General features: G+C 40.1%; 1 protein-coding gene across 2 annotated transcripts in view; it reads right to left on the bottom strand.

Annotated features, from left to right (window-relative positions):
- Nucleotides 1-15,102: 15,102 nt before the first annotated feature.
- plekhm2 (pleckstrin homology and RUN domain containing M2) overlaps nt 15,103-16,295 on the bottom strand; it is a 34,733-nt gene continuing 33,540 nt past the window's right edge. For both annotated transcript variants that reach the window (XM_086142118.1, XM_086142119.1), the window contains 2 exons: nt 15,531-15,647; nt 15,103-15,454 (listed from right to left, as the gene is read on the bottom strand). In XM_086142118.1, the coding sequence (XP_085998244.1) occupies nt 15,317-15,454; nt 15,531-15,647 (255 nt within the window). In that variant the 3' untranslated portion in view covers nt 15,103-15,316. The remainder of the gene's footprint in view (nt 15,455-15,530; nt 15,648-16,295) is intronic.

Here is a 16,295-nt window from a genome sequence, read left to right as displayed (position 1 = left end):
TGCAGATCCTCTATCTCTACGCTCTTCTGCTCCTCTGTCCCTCTCACTCCGTTCCCCCCACTCACTCCCTCCCTCTTTTTTGCTCTTTTGCTCTCTCTCTTTCTGCTACTGTTGGGAAGTGCTGTCTCATTTTCTCTCATTCTCCTCCTCTTTTCGTGCCCTTCCTCTCGCTCTAATAGTTATTTATTATTGCATTTCAGCACCTGGTTTGAGAGAAGAGAGGAGGGAATAGCCAGACTACGTGAGAAATGTTGCTAGTCTGTTGAAGCAAGAACGATCAGGAGTATGCTTATGTATGCGCGCGCGCACGCGTCTCTGTGTGTGAGTGTGTGCGTGTGTGAGTGCGTGCGCGTGTGTGTGTGCGCGCGCGCGCGCGTGTGCGTGTGTTTGAGAGACAGAGAGAGAGAGAGAGAGGGCGTGTAATTGTAGTGAGGTGTGGAGCAAGCATGCACGCACTGCATGCATTTATGCTGTGCTATTGAGCATGTAAATCAGACATTTATACAGAATATAGGTCAGTTATAAGCAGAATTGCATGATTTGCATCATGTGCACAGAGACAGAGAGCTATAGAGAGAGACTGTCTATAGCTTACATTGAATGATGAAAAAAGAACATGAACTTTCTCATGTTTTAGTGTAACCTGCTTGCTACTGCCCATCATCTCTCCTCAAATATTGTGAAAAGGGTGCTTGTTGGGATAGGAGGGCAGCTCTTTATTCAGGTAGACCAAGGTCTAATTTTCCCAGTTCTCAACAAAATATAAATCCAAAAAGCATTAAAGTTGTCTTTTTAATGCAGAAAGTCACATAAACATATTTGATTTTTTTATTCAGGGATGTAAGTAGATTGTATGATAAATAATTATTTTGAAATACAAATAAATAGATAATGTCTGTTAAGCTTCAAAGGTGTTATCACTCAATCTCTAAGGGGTAGGGGTCTTATCTCATGAATTGTTATGGTTCTCAAGCTGCAGCTCCACTGACATAAGCTTGACTTTTGCTACAGTTTAAAACATTAACATAGCAGGACATCTGATGGCCAAATCCAAGCTAACAACACAATGTATTATTGTAACATGCTTGTGGGGTAAAAAGAGTTAAAGACTGATCTTAAAATGACTGAATGTTAATTTAAATTGATGCATGGGCATACTATTTTTTGAGTCATCTGAAAGTATGTTGTGTGTTGTTGAAATAATAATAATGATATTAATAATTATTGTCAACCACCTAGGTTTACAACTGCATTCATTGTAATTGTATTTTCTCCTTTTGTCTTTACAGCGAATCAACCGTCTCCATCTAACACTTTTCCTCTAATCCTCCTCTCTCAGACCATCTACCTTAATATCCTTTCTCACTATGCCCATAAATCTTCTCTTTGGTCTTCCTGGAGACCCCCTGCCTGGCAGCTCCAGTTCCAGCATCCGTCTACCAATGCATTCACTACCCCTTCTCTGCACATGACCGGACCATCTCAGTCTGGTTTGTTTGACCTTCTCGCCAAAACATCTAATATGTGTTGTTCCTCGGATAGACTCATTCCTGATCCTACCCATCCTGGTCATTCCCAAAGAGAACCTCAACATCTTCATCTCTGCAACCTCTAGCTCTGCCTCCTGTCTTTTCATCATTGTTACTGTTTCTAGGCCATAAAGTATTGAAGGTCTCAACACTGTCTTGTACACCTTTGCTTTCATTCTGGCCGATAATCTTCTATCGCGTAGTACCCCCGACACTTTTCTCCACCCATTCCAACCTGCTTTAACATTAGCTCTTTTCCAAACTCTTAGCTGCTCTGGACTGCTGACCCCGAGTTTCTGGAATCCTCCAACTTCTTGATCTCCACTCCCTGTAGCCTCACCATTCAACCCAGGTTCCTCTCATTCACACACATATACTCTATGTCTTGCTGCAACCGACCTTCATTCCTCTCCTTTCCAGGGCATACCTCCACCTCTCTAGATTTTCCTCAATCTGTTCGCTGCCCTCACTACAGATCACAATATCATCTGCAAACATCATGGTCCATGGAGATTCCAGTCTAACGTCATCTGTCAGCCTGTCCATCACCACTGTAACCAGGAAGGGGCTCAGAGCTGATCCCTGATGGAGTCCCACCTCCACCTTGAACTTCTCTGTTACTTCTTAAGTACACCGCACCACAATCTCACAGCTAGCATACATGTCCTGCAACAATCTAACATACTCCTCTGCCTCTCCAGACTTCCTCATCCAATACCAGAGTTCCCCTCTCGGCACACTATCATACGCTTTTTTTTTCTAGGTTTACAAAAGGGCAATGCAGATCCTTCTGGCCTTCTCTGTACTTATCTTTTAGCCTTCTCAATGCAAATACTGCATCTGTAGTACTCTTTCTATGGATGAAGCCATACTGCTGCTCACAAATGCTAACTTTTGCTCTCAGTCTAGTTTGCTCTACTTTTTCTCATAACTTCAATGTATGGCTCATCGACTTTATCCCTCGATAGTTGCCGCAATTCTGCACATCCCCCTTATTCTTAAAAATGGGCACCATCACACTTGGTCTCCATTCCTTAGGCATTTTCTCACTCTATAAGATCCTGTTGAATAATCTTGCCAGAAACTCTACCGCTGCCTCTCCTAGACACTTAATTGATTGTAATTGTATACATTAAAGAACTTAGCATTTCTGTGCACTTTATATGATGTGTTGTTACTTTGTAGGCTTTACTTTGTTTGCTTCATGTAAATTATGTTACCATCTCATTGCAGCAGACAGTGAATGAGCCAGCCAGTGTCCATGGTGCATACCTGTGCTTGCTGACATGTACTAACTCACTCTTCCTGCAGGCCATGGCAGAGGAACGCACAGCAATCATAACAATCATAAGATGAATGTGACCAATGTAGAGCAAGGAGGGTGGGTGTGTTGTATAAAATATAAAGGGCAGTGGGGATGATATAAGATAGACATGGGTAGGAGAGGGAGAAGAGAAGAGAAGAGAGAAGAGGAGGTGAGCAGAAAAAGAAGCGATTATACAAAAGTCAGGAGTCGCCTGAGGGCACAGTGGTGGGAGTAGGAGGGAGAGATAGAGCAAAAATCTTTAACTAACACCTGTCTGGTTTTGACTTCCAATAAATCAGCAACTACTGTACCTGTCTGCAGGTCTGTGGATTTGACTGAGGGTGGGATGGGGAGGAGAACATGAAGGGGTGAAGGTAGATGGAGAAACGTGATAACGTTTTTGAAGTCATCCCCACAGCACATTCAGTAAGGAACATCCCATGTGAGACGTCTACATTTGAGATTCTTAGAACGAGGAGGCATTTACATCCATCAAACTGGATTTGTTCTAAAATACATACAATAGAAAACAGCTCACAGTGATATACTATTCTTACCAATTCTGAGAAATCCTTTGTGTAAACATAGAAAGAATCGCAGGTTATTACATGGGAAAAACAGACATACTTTAGCTAGATGGGCAGTAATGAACATTGAAGTAAAATCATTCATTTGTACACACTTGTTTATTTTACATGATTTCATGAACTTTCTTAATTCAACAGTTAATCTTCTTTTTTGTTTCATTTATTGTTTTCCTAAACATGTGTTATTGTACCTCAGTATAGTATATTATGTTTGCAATAGAATGAAAGCTGTGGCATTTCAAATAATCTGTTCAGCTTTCAACACATTTGTCCACTGAGGTTAAATACCCTGCATTCTTAATCTATTTCTCTTTTACCTAATCGCCATTATTCCGTGTTATTTGACAGGGGGGTGTCCAGGTTTTTTGTTTGTTTTTTTTTTTGTGGGAGGGGATAAGGCACAGACTGAAGAAGGGTGGAATAGAATGATACATTCTATGCATGTACAAGTCACAATTATGTGGTCAGGATAGGAAAAAAAAATCATAATGCATCTCTGGTATTGTTCAGGGGCCGGGCAAAATGTGGAGGCGGGTCATATTTGGCCCCCGGGCCGTAGTTTGGGGACCACTGTTTTAGGCTGACAACGGTCAAAAGCAATGAAAGAAGCTTTTCTTTAAATTAACCAAGTTATGTGAAAATTATACCACCCAGTCAAAATTGCTTCATCTTAGATGCAAAATCATCAATGATGAAAACGTCACCTATATAGTTTTGATTTTGTCTCTTCTACAAATTAAATGGAACCGATATATTGTTCTCTTAGACTTCAAAATGGTGAATGGTAAACCAAGCTAACCTACCTCCTAATATAGAGGTATTTTGTATTGTACCGAATTTCCTCTGAATGTCTGTCCAACATATTGTGAAGCAAATCTTTCCTTACTTGTAACAATGGCAATGGGGTATCCTGGATTTCGATTATTCATTACTTTCCATTTGTTTTGAGCGTGAGTACAAAACCTCAATATTGTAGCACTTGGTAGGGGCACTGTGAATAGTTCTGAACAGTTATGGGCAGATGAGAAAATATATTAGATGTACCTCATAAGCAATGGTAAACCCAAGTCTGACGGCAAGCAGTTGAAGACTATGTAATTTCTTGTCTAAATGCTTTATATCTAAATTCCCAGAACCATGAATAAACTTAGTGAAACAAATATCAAGTTGTTTGCTAGATGTGATCAGTCATGTGGGTAATGATGCATTACTGCTCTCTGTTGATCATTCTGTGACATTGCATTACATTGCGGGAGCCACAAAAATGGACAGAAGCCACAATAAATGTCTTATGGCAAACAACACATAGAAAACACCAATAATAACCTGATAACTGTTGTGTGTTGCGTAAAAGACGACCGGAGATATCAGAGTCGCACTTAGTTATTTTTACTGAGGAGCAGGGCACAGGTGACGATAGCAATTCCTACCAATAGACATGAGCCTGCCTACAAAGTGTCTGCGAATGTGCAGATTGCAAGTAAACATATATCGTTAATTGTTCAATATTACTGAGTCTGCAGCCAATATTCTATATAAACTTGCATGTATTATTAAGGTAAATAGCAGCATTTTACTCACCAAAATTCCAATCATCTGTAGACAAAATCCATCATCCTTCCTTACCTCAAAAAGAGTTCTATTATTCTGTCGTACTGATTATCCATGCACTTCGGCTCCAAGCACTCTCAGCAATACAATTTGCAGTGTACCTCGGAGCCTGTGAGCCAGGGGTACCGGTTATCGTTAGAGGCTTGAAAATGTCGGACAAATCGTTTTCCTGGTTGTGACAGGTTTGCAAGCTTAGGAGTTACCCGACCTTTCTTTACTATGTCCAGCTTTTCTTCAAAACTCCATCTAGAAAATGGCTTTAACACTATGTAAGCAACTAAATCAGTTTCTTCTCCTCCTGCAGTCATTGTGGGTTGACAATACCGATAACAAACAAACACAACTATATTTCTGTTCGCAGGTCACTAGTACGTTTCTCCTCGCTAACACACTTGTCCACTCTCTAACTATGCAATCAGAGGGTGTGAATACGCTGACGTTGCTGTAGCCTGCTAGAAGGCTTTAATGTCGCCAACTCAAAATCTGATTGGTTGAAGCAACAGTGTCATTAACACTCATAATTTGCGTAAAGGAAACTCTGGAAACGGAACAATTAGGAGAAAAGCTTGACAGTTTGACAATGACCTCCTTGGATATGTGCACTTAAACTTCAGTTTGGCTTATGCCCCACTCAACTGCATAGATCCAGTTTATAGTAGTAACCCATAAAAGCAATCTTTTTACAGCAGTGGTGGGCCGTCAAGGCCTGCAAGGCCTCCTCTACTGGCCCAAAAAAAAAATATATCTGAATCACAAACGTTAATTAAAATTTGTCCATGAATACTTATTGAATAATTCCAAACGTTCTGTTCACCTCCTTTCATAGCTTTTCTCCTGGTTGTGCCGCTTCCAGACATGCATTTTCATACTAAAGCTGTTAACCAATCACATTTCAGCCATAATCTGTTGCCAGGCAGAGTCAAAGTCTGCACAATCGGTTCTGCAAGCCCTTTACGCAAAAAAAAAAAGTGTTGATGACGCTGTTGCTTCAACCAATAAGATTTTGAGTTGGTGACATCAAAGTCTTCTAGCAAGCTTCAACAACGTCAATTTATTCACACCCTCTGATTGCATAGTCACAGAGTGGACAAGTGTATTAGCGAGGAGAAGCTTACTAGCGAGCTGTGAACAGAAATATAGTTGTGTTTGTTTAATATTGTTTTTTTTATTGTAGGAGGAGAAGAAACGGATTTAGTAACTGATATATTGTTAAAGCGATCTTCTTTTTGAAGAAAAGCTGGACATAGTAAAGAAAGGTCAGCAACTTCTCAGCTTGCGAACCTGTCACAACTAGGAGAACGATTTGTCCGATATTTTCAAGCCACGAACTACATCTGGTAACCCTGGCTCACAGGCTCCGATGTACACTGCAAATTGTATTGCTGAGAGCGCTTGTAGCCGAAGCGCACGGATAATCTGTACTACAGAATAATTCAACTCTATTTGAGGAAAGAAAGGAGGAGGATTTTGTCTACAAATTTATCAGAATTTTGGTTTGTAAAATGCTGCTATTTCCACAAATAATACTGCAAGTTTATAAGGTTATTATTGGTGTTTTTATGTGTCACAGCTGTTTGGTAGAAAGGCATATATTGTGACTACTGTCCGTTTTTGTGTTTTTGTTGTTCCGGAATGTTCAGGGACTGATCAAGCAAGAATGGTTTATTCAAAGTCAGGAAATACAGTTTCGAGATTCCCGGCGGATGTGCAGGTGAGGAGGTGCAGTCATTCTATATCATCGCCTCAACGGTCGGATTTATTTTTTAATAAGGAATTGTTTTACACACTCTTGGAATTGTGGCACTTGGGGTGCCAGGCCGCGTCCTGGATAAAGACACGGGGTGCGCGATCGATTACGCACGGGGAGTGTCAGTGGAAGAGTATAGAGTTGGGCATCCCTTTGTCGTCATAGTGCCATCGCCACAAACGCTGGCCTGGGTCACTCCTAGGAAAGTAGAGTGACGACATATGTACTGTATAAGTCCAATAACAGTTTGTTGAAGAGGCTTCACATGAGAACTTTTGGTCTATGGATGACCAGTATTTTGTAACTGGCTGTTACAGATTTCCCTTATTGTTGACAGACAAAGTCAGAGAGGTTAAAAACAATGTAATTTTCTATCTGGGATTTCCTATGAAGTCTTATATACTGTGTGCACAATAATTAGGCTAGTTGTATTTTTGAGGATTAATTTTGTTATTGTACAGCTACAGTGCTCTTGGTTGGTCCAAGATGTTAAACCCTCAAAACTGAACATTTAAGTAGAAAAAGTGAAGTTTTGGCTTTAAGAGAATATCTATATGTACACCATTATTAGGCAATTATTAATGTGCACAATTATTATGCAACTAAATGAAAACAAAGATTTTCCCATCTCACTTGTTTATTTTCACCTGTTAAAGTGAAAATAAACAAACACCAAATAAAAAAAAAACTCTCGAAATTTCAAACACACACACACACACACACACACACATACACACTCCTCAGTGAGGGATGTGTGTGTGTGTATAGCCACTGAAAAACACGAGAAGAAAGAAAAAACACATGAAGAAGCCAGCCCAGTTCTAGAACATTCTTTGGATAGATGTGACTAAGATCAACCTGTACCAGAATGATGGGAAGAAGTAAGTTTGGAGAAGAATTGGAACAGCTCATGATCCAAAGCACACCACATTGTCTGTAAAACACAGTGGAGGCAGTGTGATGGCACGGGCATGCATAGCTTCCACTTGTGTTTATTGATGATGTGACAAAAGATAGAAGCAACCAGATGAATTCTAAGTGGTATGGCGAAATACTTTCTGCTCAGATTCAGACTAATGCAGCAAAGTTGATTGGACAGTGCTTCACAGTACAGATGGACATGATCCAAAACATACTGCAAAAGCAACCTAGGAGTTTTGTAAAGCAAAGAAGTGGAATATTCTGCAATGGCCGAGTCAATCACAAGATCTCAACCGAATCAAGCATACATTTCACTTCCTTAAAGAAAAAACCTAAGGTAGAATGACCCACAAACAAGAAACAACTGAAGACAACTGCAGTAAAGGCCTGGCAAAGCATCTCAAAGGACGAAAGCCAGCGTCTGGTGACATCCATGGGTTCCAGACTTCAGGCAGTCATTGCCTGCAAAGGATTCTCGACAAAATATTCACAAGTACATTTTAATGAAGCTTATGTTTATTTATCCAATTACTTTTGAGCCCCTGAAATGAGGGGCGTTTTTATGAAAATAGCTACATTTCCTACATGTTTAATCATATATTTGTTCAACCCCTTGAATTAAACCTTAAAGTCTGCACTTCAGTTCTGTTGTATTTGTTTAATTTCAAATCCAATGTGGTGGCATGCAGAGCCCAAATCATGAAGATTGTGTCACTGTCCAAATATTTCATGGCCTTACTGTATAATTTTAACATCCCTTTCTGTCCGTCAAAAAATTGACTTCACTTTCAGCATCATAGGAAATTTGGCAATATGTATATATGTTTTGTTTTGAACCAAAACATTATCTTAAAGGAATTACATGAAAAAATCTAGATTAAATTATCTTGAAAAATGAATTAAACCAATGTAAAAATAACCTTAAATCATGACAAAATTAATTAAAATGTCAAATGTACAAGTAACATTAATCAACAAGTTGTGTTGTTATTTTTTACATATTAAAATTATGTTCCATATCCCATATGTACCAGTCCTACATTTACAAATGGCTCAAATGCTTTGAGGTGGTTAAAACAATAATTTTATGTAATGCATCTATCTGGGGTTATAACAAATGATGCATTAAGGGATTTTTTTACAAGTGGTCAAGTGTGAAAGTCTTCCATGGACCCACAACGTCTCAGGTCGAGGTTAGCTGCACACAATCCCCGCTGTGCAGTGTTGAGGATGCACTGCACCTCTTTTGAGACAGCAGATAGTGGTCCAGTGTCTCCTCAAAACCATATGCAAGTTGTTCTTCATGGTATCACCAAATTACTCCCATGACTGAGTTTTTGCTTTGGCCACATGCTGCTTGCCCTGCCAGTACATGTCAGCTGATCGGGGCCCCATAGGCAAAAAAAGGGTCAGGTGAATAAGTATTTGAACCCCCTGTGATTTTGCAAGTACTTAGAAATCATGGAGGAGTCTAAAATTTCAAAATTGGTGCATTTCCACCATTGTCCTGAGAGACAGCATCAAAAAAATAAATAATCAGAGATCACATTGTATGATTTTTTTTAACAATTTATTTGTAAATTACAGGGTTAAATAAGTATTTGATCCCTTGAGTCAAACAATTTTGATATTGGGTACAGAAGTCTTTGTTAACAATTACAGAGGTCAAACAGTTCCTGTAGGTCTTCACCGGGTTTGTACACAACATACCAGCCACGTTTCATCTTCAATACTCTGATTGAGGGAAGGAGGTGGGGGGATTTTAATTTCTAATTTCTAATGGATGTCCCTAGTTTTTAAAGTTTATTATTATAGCAAATTATTATTATCATTATTAAATTATTATTATAGCAGGATGACAACATTTAAGATTTGACAACTAGAAAAACTGTCTGATTTTGAGAAATCTACATCTGTTCTGTAGAAAAAAATGATTTACAGAGGTTTAACCAGTTTTGGTTTTTTCCCGGGGTCCCTGATAATTTAACTCTTTTCACTCAAGTACCAAGTTGGCATGAATTGCTAATGCAAGATCAAACATAGGATTAAGTGAAAATGTCATGCTCAGGTAAAGTTTTAAGGTAAATTCAAAATTTGATAAAATCAAGAAACCCTTGTGTTATGCCGTGTCGTGCATTTAATAAGACACACACACGGTCAGCGTGGGTTTATGCTCAAACTTTACAGTTGAAGTGCCTGCTTATGTACCAGGTATCTCCTGAAACCTGTCACCTAATGCATCATGGGTAATGTAGTATCTTAAAGCTACACATAACAACACATCTTCCCCCTTTAAGAAGAAAAATCAACATCTACCCACTTTAACTTTAACAAGACTATATTGACTATAACTAAGTCCTTATGCCCTTTGTAACACTTTAGTCCAAATGTTCTGTAATAAACATTCACATTCAAACAAAACATTTCTCTTTTTTTTTCACATTTACAGTCTCTAATGTTCAGCAACTTTCAATGAGTCTCTTGGCAGGCTGAATCATTCGCTATGGCCTGCACGGTGTCATCACAGGAGAGTTATGGATGCTTGCTGGCACTTCTGGTTCCTCAGTGTGCTTCAGGGTGTTGTCTCCAGCTTGCGGTGTCGCATCAGGCTGTTCCACCTCTGTCTGGCTTGACATTTGTGGTTTGAGATCGACACCGTTTCTTCTGAGAGACCCTCCATGCTCTGTCTGAACTTTATAAGAGCGTGGTGCCACCTCTTTTTGCACTGAACCATGCAGATTCCAGATGCCGGTCACATGATCTCTGATCCTTACTTGTTCTCCTGGCCTTAATTCCCTCAGTTTCTTTGCTCTTTTGTCACGTTGCCGTTTTTGTTTCTCTTTGTCTTTTTCTTCGTCAATTTGGATTTTGTTTGCTCCCTTAGGTGTCAACAGATTCTCATGAATCGGCAGATTGGTTCTCAGGTGTCGTCCCACAAGCATTTGGGATGGAGACAAGCCGTTTTGCAGTGGCGCACTCCTGTAGATCATTAGACTGTGATGAAAGTCCTCATTTCAATTATGTGCTTTTATCATGAGACCTTTGACTACTTTGACTGAGCTTTCTGCAAGGCCACTGGACCTAGGATAATGTGGGCTAGATGTTATGTGCTGAAATCCCCATTCTTTTGAAAATTCAGCAAACTCACTGCTTGCAAATTGTGGGCCATTATCCAATACCAATTCACATGGGACTCCGGCACTACATCAACGAAAAACTCCCTTGATTCCTCATCCACTGTGTGCACTTTTGGTTTTGTGTCGCCTGTGCAGCGTTTGGCATAATGGTTCCTTTTGCCACAGCTGTTGCACGTTTTCCCATAAGCTGGGCATGCTCTCGGCGCGTGACTACCTCTGCATTTCTTGCAACTGCATTCCTGCATTTTGTCTTTGTTTTGTTTATTTTGGCATTTCTTGTGCTGCTCCTTGGTTCTAACTGCATGCACCGCCATTTCAGTTTTTGCCAGTTCTTTGACTTGCTCGCGTGAGGTCTGATGCCCAACACAAGTCCACTGCCCTGTCCAACAAATTCAAATCTTTCTCTCTTAACAATCTCTCTCTTAGTCCATTGTTAGCATTTCCACAGACTATGCGGCCCTTTATTAGTAAATCTCTTTGTGCACCGAACTCGCACGCCTTGCTCAATGTGTACAATTCTGCCAGATACAGGTCGAAAGTATTGCCAGGCTTTTGGTCACAGGAAAAGAACTTACATCTCTCAAACGTGATGTTTTTGGTAGGCACAATGTACTCTTCGAATTTCTTTAACAGTGTGGGTAGTTTCAGATCATTGGGTGCAATTTGGAAACTGTTATAAATGTCCAATATGTCTTCCCCGATTACGTGTAGCAGGATTTGAGCTTGCAACTTCTCGTCCCCGTGCCCTGCTCCACGAGCAGATAGATATATTTCAAATCTCTGCTTGAAACATTTTCAATTATCTGCGAGATTTCCACTAAACTGCATGGGTGAAGGTGGACTTAGCTTTACATCCATAACTGTTTGTCTTCTTTCGGTCCTTTCCACCGAAGAATCTCTTTGAACATGCAACGATTGCGTTGTCTCTGGCTCCACTTCTCCGTGTTCGCCAAGATCTTCCCCGCTCTCGTCCTCACTGCTAATGCTGCCGTTCTCCTCTGTCGCTCGCATTAGGCTAACACGGTTCACACTCTGGGCTTGTAACCACGACATACGCCTCCAAACTTGCTCACTCGTCACTGAAACTCATCTTCTTTTTATCTTTACAAAGTTATCACCATCTGACACCATGTTATGCCGTGTAGTGCATTTAATAAGACACACACACGGTCAGCGTGGGTTTACGCTTAAACTTGACTGTCGAAGTGCCTGCTTACGTACCAGGTATCTCCTGAAACCTGTCATCTAATGCACCATAAGTAATGTAGTATCTTAAAGCTACACATAACAACACACCTTATAGAGGTGTGTTTATTTACCTTTATAACTTCATGGAGCTAAATGAGAGCGGAAGATACTGGACTGGTGGCAGCCCCTGTTGGTTCAACATTTTGGCCTCTGGGACTAGTGGGTCAGGTGAAAAAAAAAACAACTTGCCAGCATGGTGGCACAGTAGTTATTGCTTCTGCCTCACAGCACAAAGGTGGTTCCATTCAGACAGGGAACCTTTCTGTGTGGAATTTTGCATGTTCTCCCTGGGTTTCCTCCAGGTTCGCAGTTTTCTTCCCATTGTCCCAAAATATACAGATGGTGATTGGAAATTTGCCCTTGTGTGTGGATGAGAGAGTGAATGGTTTGTCTCTACATATCTAAATATCCTGAGATTGACTGTTGACTGATACAAGGTGTATCCGTCTCTCCCCGATTGACAGCTGGGATAGGCCCGAGCATTCTCTGCGCCCCTGAGTAGGATAAGCACCAGACAATGGATGGATGTTCTTTTCCATTTTATCTTGTAGAACTGAACTTCTCCAGATAGGGACATTATTTAAAAATTCTGCTTCTGTCTGAAAAGAGCCTTCACTTAAAATTCCGGTCTTTCAATAATTGTTTTGCAGAGGATGTATATTAGGGAGCGACAGACAGCAGACCTCTTACCTGTTGATGACCCCTTTCCCTGCTGTGACATTGATAAAACAAAAGATTCAGCACAGAAATGGTTATCTAGTCTCAAATTTATTCAGTTATGCCATCCAACTCAAAGGGTTCTGTGAACATTAATTGCCATACTGCCACAGTATAAAATATCTGGACATGCACATCTTTGTGTGTTGTATCTGATCCATGATCTATTTACAATTACAGAAAACAGGTAAACCTAAAAAAAAAAAAATTACATGCAGTACATATTTACGAATAAACCTTATCAGCGTATTCACTGAAAAGATGACAATCATTGGCCAGCAATGTCCCACATTCCAAAGACTGCTCACGAATATCAACCTTTACTTTTATCTATCGTATGAGCCAAAGTGTCCCAACAATTGAAAAAACCTTTCAAACTATTGCAATTGTGCTCTAGGTGGTCAAAAATTCCTTAAGTGGGACCTATTATAATTTTTGAGCATACTAGTTTTGATGCATTTTTTTCAGGGACTCAGAAAACTTAGTAACAAATTAAAAATGCGCAATTTGTGCCTAATCGGATCTATCTAAGAACCTTCATAACCTAACATTTTCAATCTTAAATAGATCCTAAAGAATTTGACAAGAGCAGCCCCCCCCCCCCCCCCCCCAAAAAAAAAGGTTTGGTGGTTGGGAGTGAGTGTAGGCTCCTTTTTCTTTTCTTTTTTCATTTCACCTGAGTATTGATTGCTTTGTCAGAGGGCAGAATATGCAAAAAATAAAAAAGTGTAACATTTGGAAGGTCAGATGAAACATTTAATGCTAATATGATCAGGATAACATAGCTGAATGGGAGATCTGTTTGTACATGTGATATATTTGGCACCCAGGCCAGGTTTCAGTGGTAACATTTGGCACGACTGTCAATAGACCACGCAAAAGTTATTCGACTCACAGCTCTTAGTTTTTCAAGCTGTTGATTATTTTAGGCCTTCCGATTAAGTCATCTGCAGTGTAAGGCAACATCAAAAATTAGTGTTCCTATTAAAAGCGGATAGTGAGTTGTCCAATCAGGCTGGTCACAAGGCAATATTGTTATTGTTTTAAGTCACATTACATTTCATTGCATTTGTGAAGAAATCTGTCCCAATGCCTCAACGAGAGCAGCGGTAGAAATTGTCAACAGATGCATAACCATCTCCTAAAAATACATTTTTGATTCCAAACGCTTTACTGTTAGTAATGCTATATCACAGTATTAGGATATGAACACCAATTTAAAATTAGATGCCAGAGATTCTAAGCTGAATTGTTATTTTAAGGTTTTTGGAAGATGAGACTGTCCTAGATAACTTTTCTTATATGACTGAAGTTTCAATTTAAGATAGGCAATGCCTTAAACTACAGGTGCAATATTTACAGCACCATCACAGCTGGTGGCCCTCCTTTCTTTACATTGCCAGACACATTTCTTCAAAATGATTTAGTCTTAACGTACCCATACCAAAGGGGAAGTGCCTATTTGCTGACAAACTTACCATAAAAATAGCACTTCATGTGAATAGTTTAGTAACAATTGCTCCCATTGCACTCAAACTGGAAGAATAACTCATGATATTAAACAAGTACCATTTAAAAAAATAAAGTCTAACCAAAAAAAAAACATACAGGTCTGCAAGAAAGCCTCCACTCAAATGCATTGAGTAGAGAAAGGGCAGGCCTGTTGAAGTTAATGAAAACATTTGAGTATCTAGCATAGAATAGGAAACCGGCATGACATGTAACAGTGCATGTGAAAAAAACAAAACCTTTGACTGAGGTCTTCATTATCCTCTTGCTTTCTCAACCTAAAGCACACAAAATAGACAAGGCAATATATCCCTCAATCATACACACAGGTGTATAGTGCATGGATATTGTACATTTACTCTTGAATGTGTAAGTATTATTTGGTTTTACATTTTGTAACTAGTGGTAAACAGGGAGTGCGTTATTCTGTAGTCTTGTCCCAGGTAACATGAATAACTTTATCAAAATGTATTGGTCATTCATCCCCGTGTGGGAATAATTTTCTCATTATGTTGTGACCCTACTGGTGACAAACTGTCTCTCATATCTTCTACCTCTTTTCGAGCTTCAAAGTATTTGTACTCCTCCCCGTTTCTGTGTCAAGGTTTATTAGCAAATCTTCCTACACTTGGGATACAATGGATTCTTCTTATGTCAAAAATAAACACTCTATTCAATAGGTATTTCTATCAGGTAACTAAGCTTCCTTAGCTCCCACAGAAGATAGCATTTGAAGGTCCACCAGGGATTCACAAACATTGCAGATATCTGCTGCAGCATTTTCAAGGGGTTTTACTTCATTTAGTCAAGAATATTTGAGTGAAGCTTTACAGAGGTGTTTCACAAATTCATGTTGCTGAACATGCAGGTCTGATTGCTTCATTTTAGTCCTTCAGTAAGGAATATATACTGGTATTCAAGAGTACTTTCATCTATCTCAACCAAATATCAGTGCGCTGAAATGCCAGGGCCTGTGGACAATTCAAATGTGTGTGCCTATCTGATCAGCACCACGGCTCACGCTGGGCTCTGCCTCTGGCCAGACTATCTGCACGCTGCCAAGCACTCTGCATAAGGGCGAGGGCCTCACTGCAACGCTTCCGAACAGACAGATCAGATATCTCTCTCTGAGGAAGATCAACCTGTACACAGTGAAGACATACACAGTAATTTGTGATTTAGTACATTTTTTTACTCTTGAACTGCTGATAAGCCTACCTGGAAAACCGCTTTCCATGTGTTGTTTAGAACGCCCAGCAGTCGATCTCTCTCTTCACATCCGCTAAAGTACAAAACCCACGAAGGGAGGAACTGAGACCGATCCGCCGCAAACTCCTGTCAAAAGCAAGCAGGAAGTAAGTGAGACATCCGCAGGGATTCGGGGACAGTTTTCCCAGACCTTTTAAGCAACCTTCAATAAAATATGCTCCTCTTATCAAACAACATAACCCTAAATAACAATAATTAGGCCATTTTGGTGGCCAAAATTCACCAAAGTATGGGAGTGATATGTCACAGTCTAGGCCAGGGGTCCCCAAACTATTTCCTGCCAGGGCTAAATAACTTTGCCCTTTTCTGACAGGGGGCGGACCAGTCTGTAACAAAAAGTGTGACAATTGCAGAGGTGTCTAAATGTAAACATTTATGTTTTCCAGAAAGCCACACATAACCAAAAATTAACCCTTTCTGGGATCTTGACAAGAAAAAAAAAAACAGAAAATAAATTATAATATTATCAATGAAATGCAGCCTCAGGGAGGCACTGGCGCATGTCTCCCTAAGCCTGCCTAGGGGGGGCACGGAGCAGTGTCTCCCTGAGCCGGTCCCAAGCCCGGATAAATGCAGAGGGTTGCGTCAGGAAGGGCATCAGGCATGAAACTTTTGCCAAAAACAACCATTCGAGTCAACCATAACCATATTATACCAGATTGGTTGAGGACCTGGTTAACAATAACCGCCATTGGTACTGATGACCGACAGGGT

Source organism: Fistularia commersonii, chromosome 34, assembly GCF_037954325.1.
Source record: "Fistularia commersonii isolate RoL2024-O1a breed Wild chromosome 34, RoL_Fcom_v1.0, whole genome shotgun sequence".
Taxonomy (NCBI): domain Eukaryota; kingdom Metazoa; phylum Chordata; class Actinopteri; order Syngnathiformes; family Fistulariidae; genus Fistularia; species Fistularia commersonii.
Note: the sequence above shows the minus strand (reverse complement) of the source record. Positions and strands in the feature narration are given on the sequence as shown.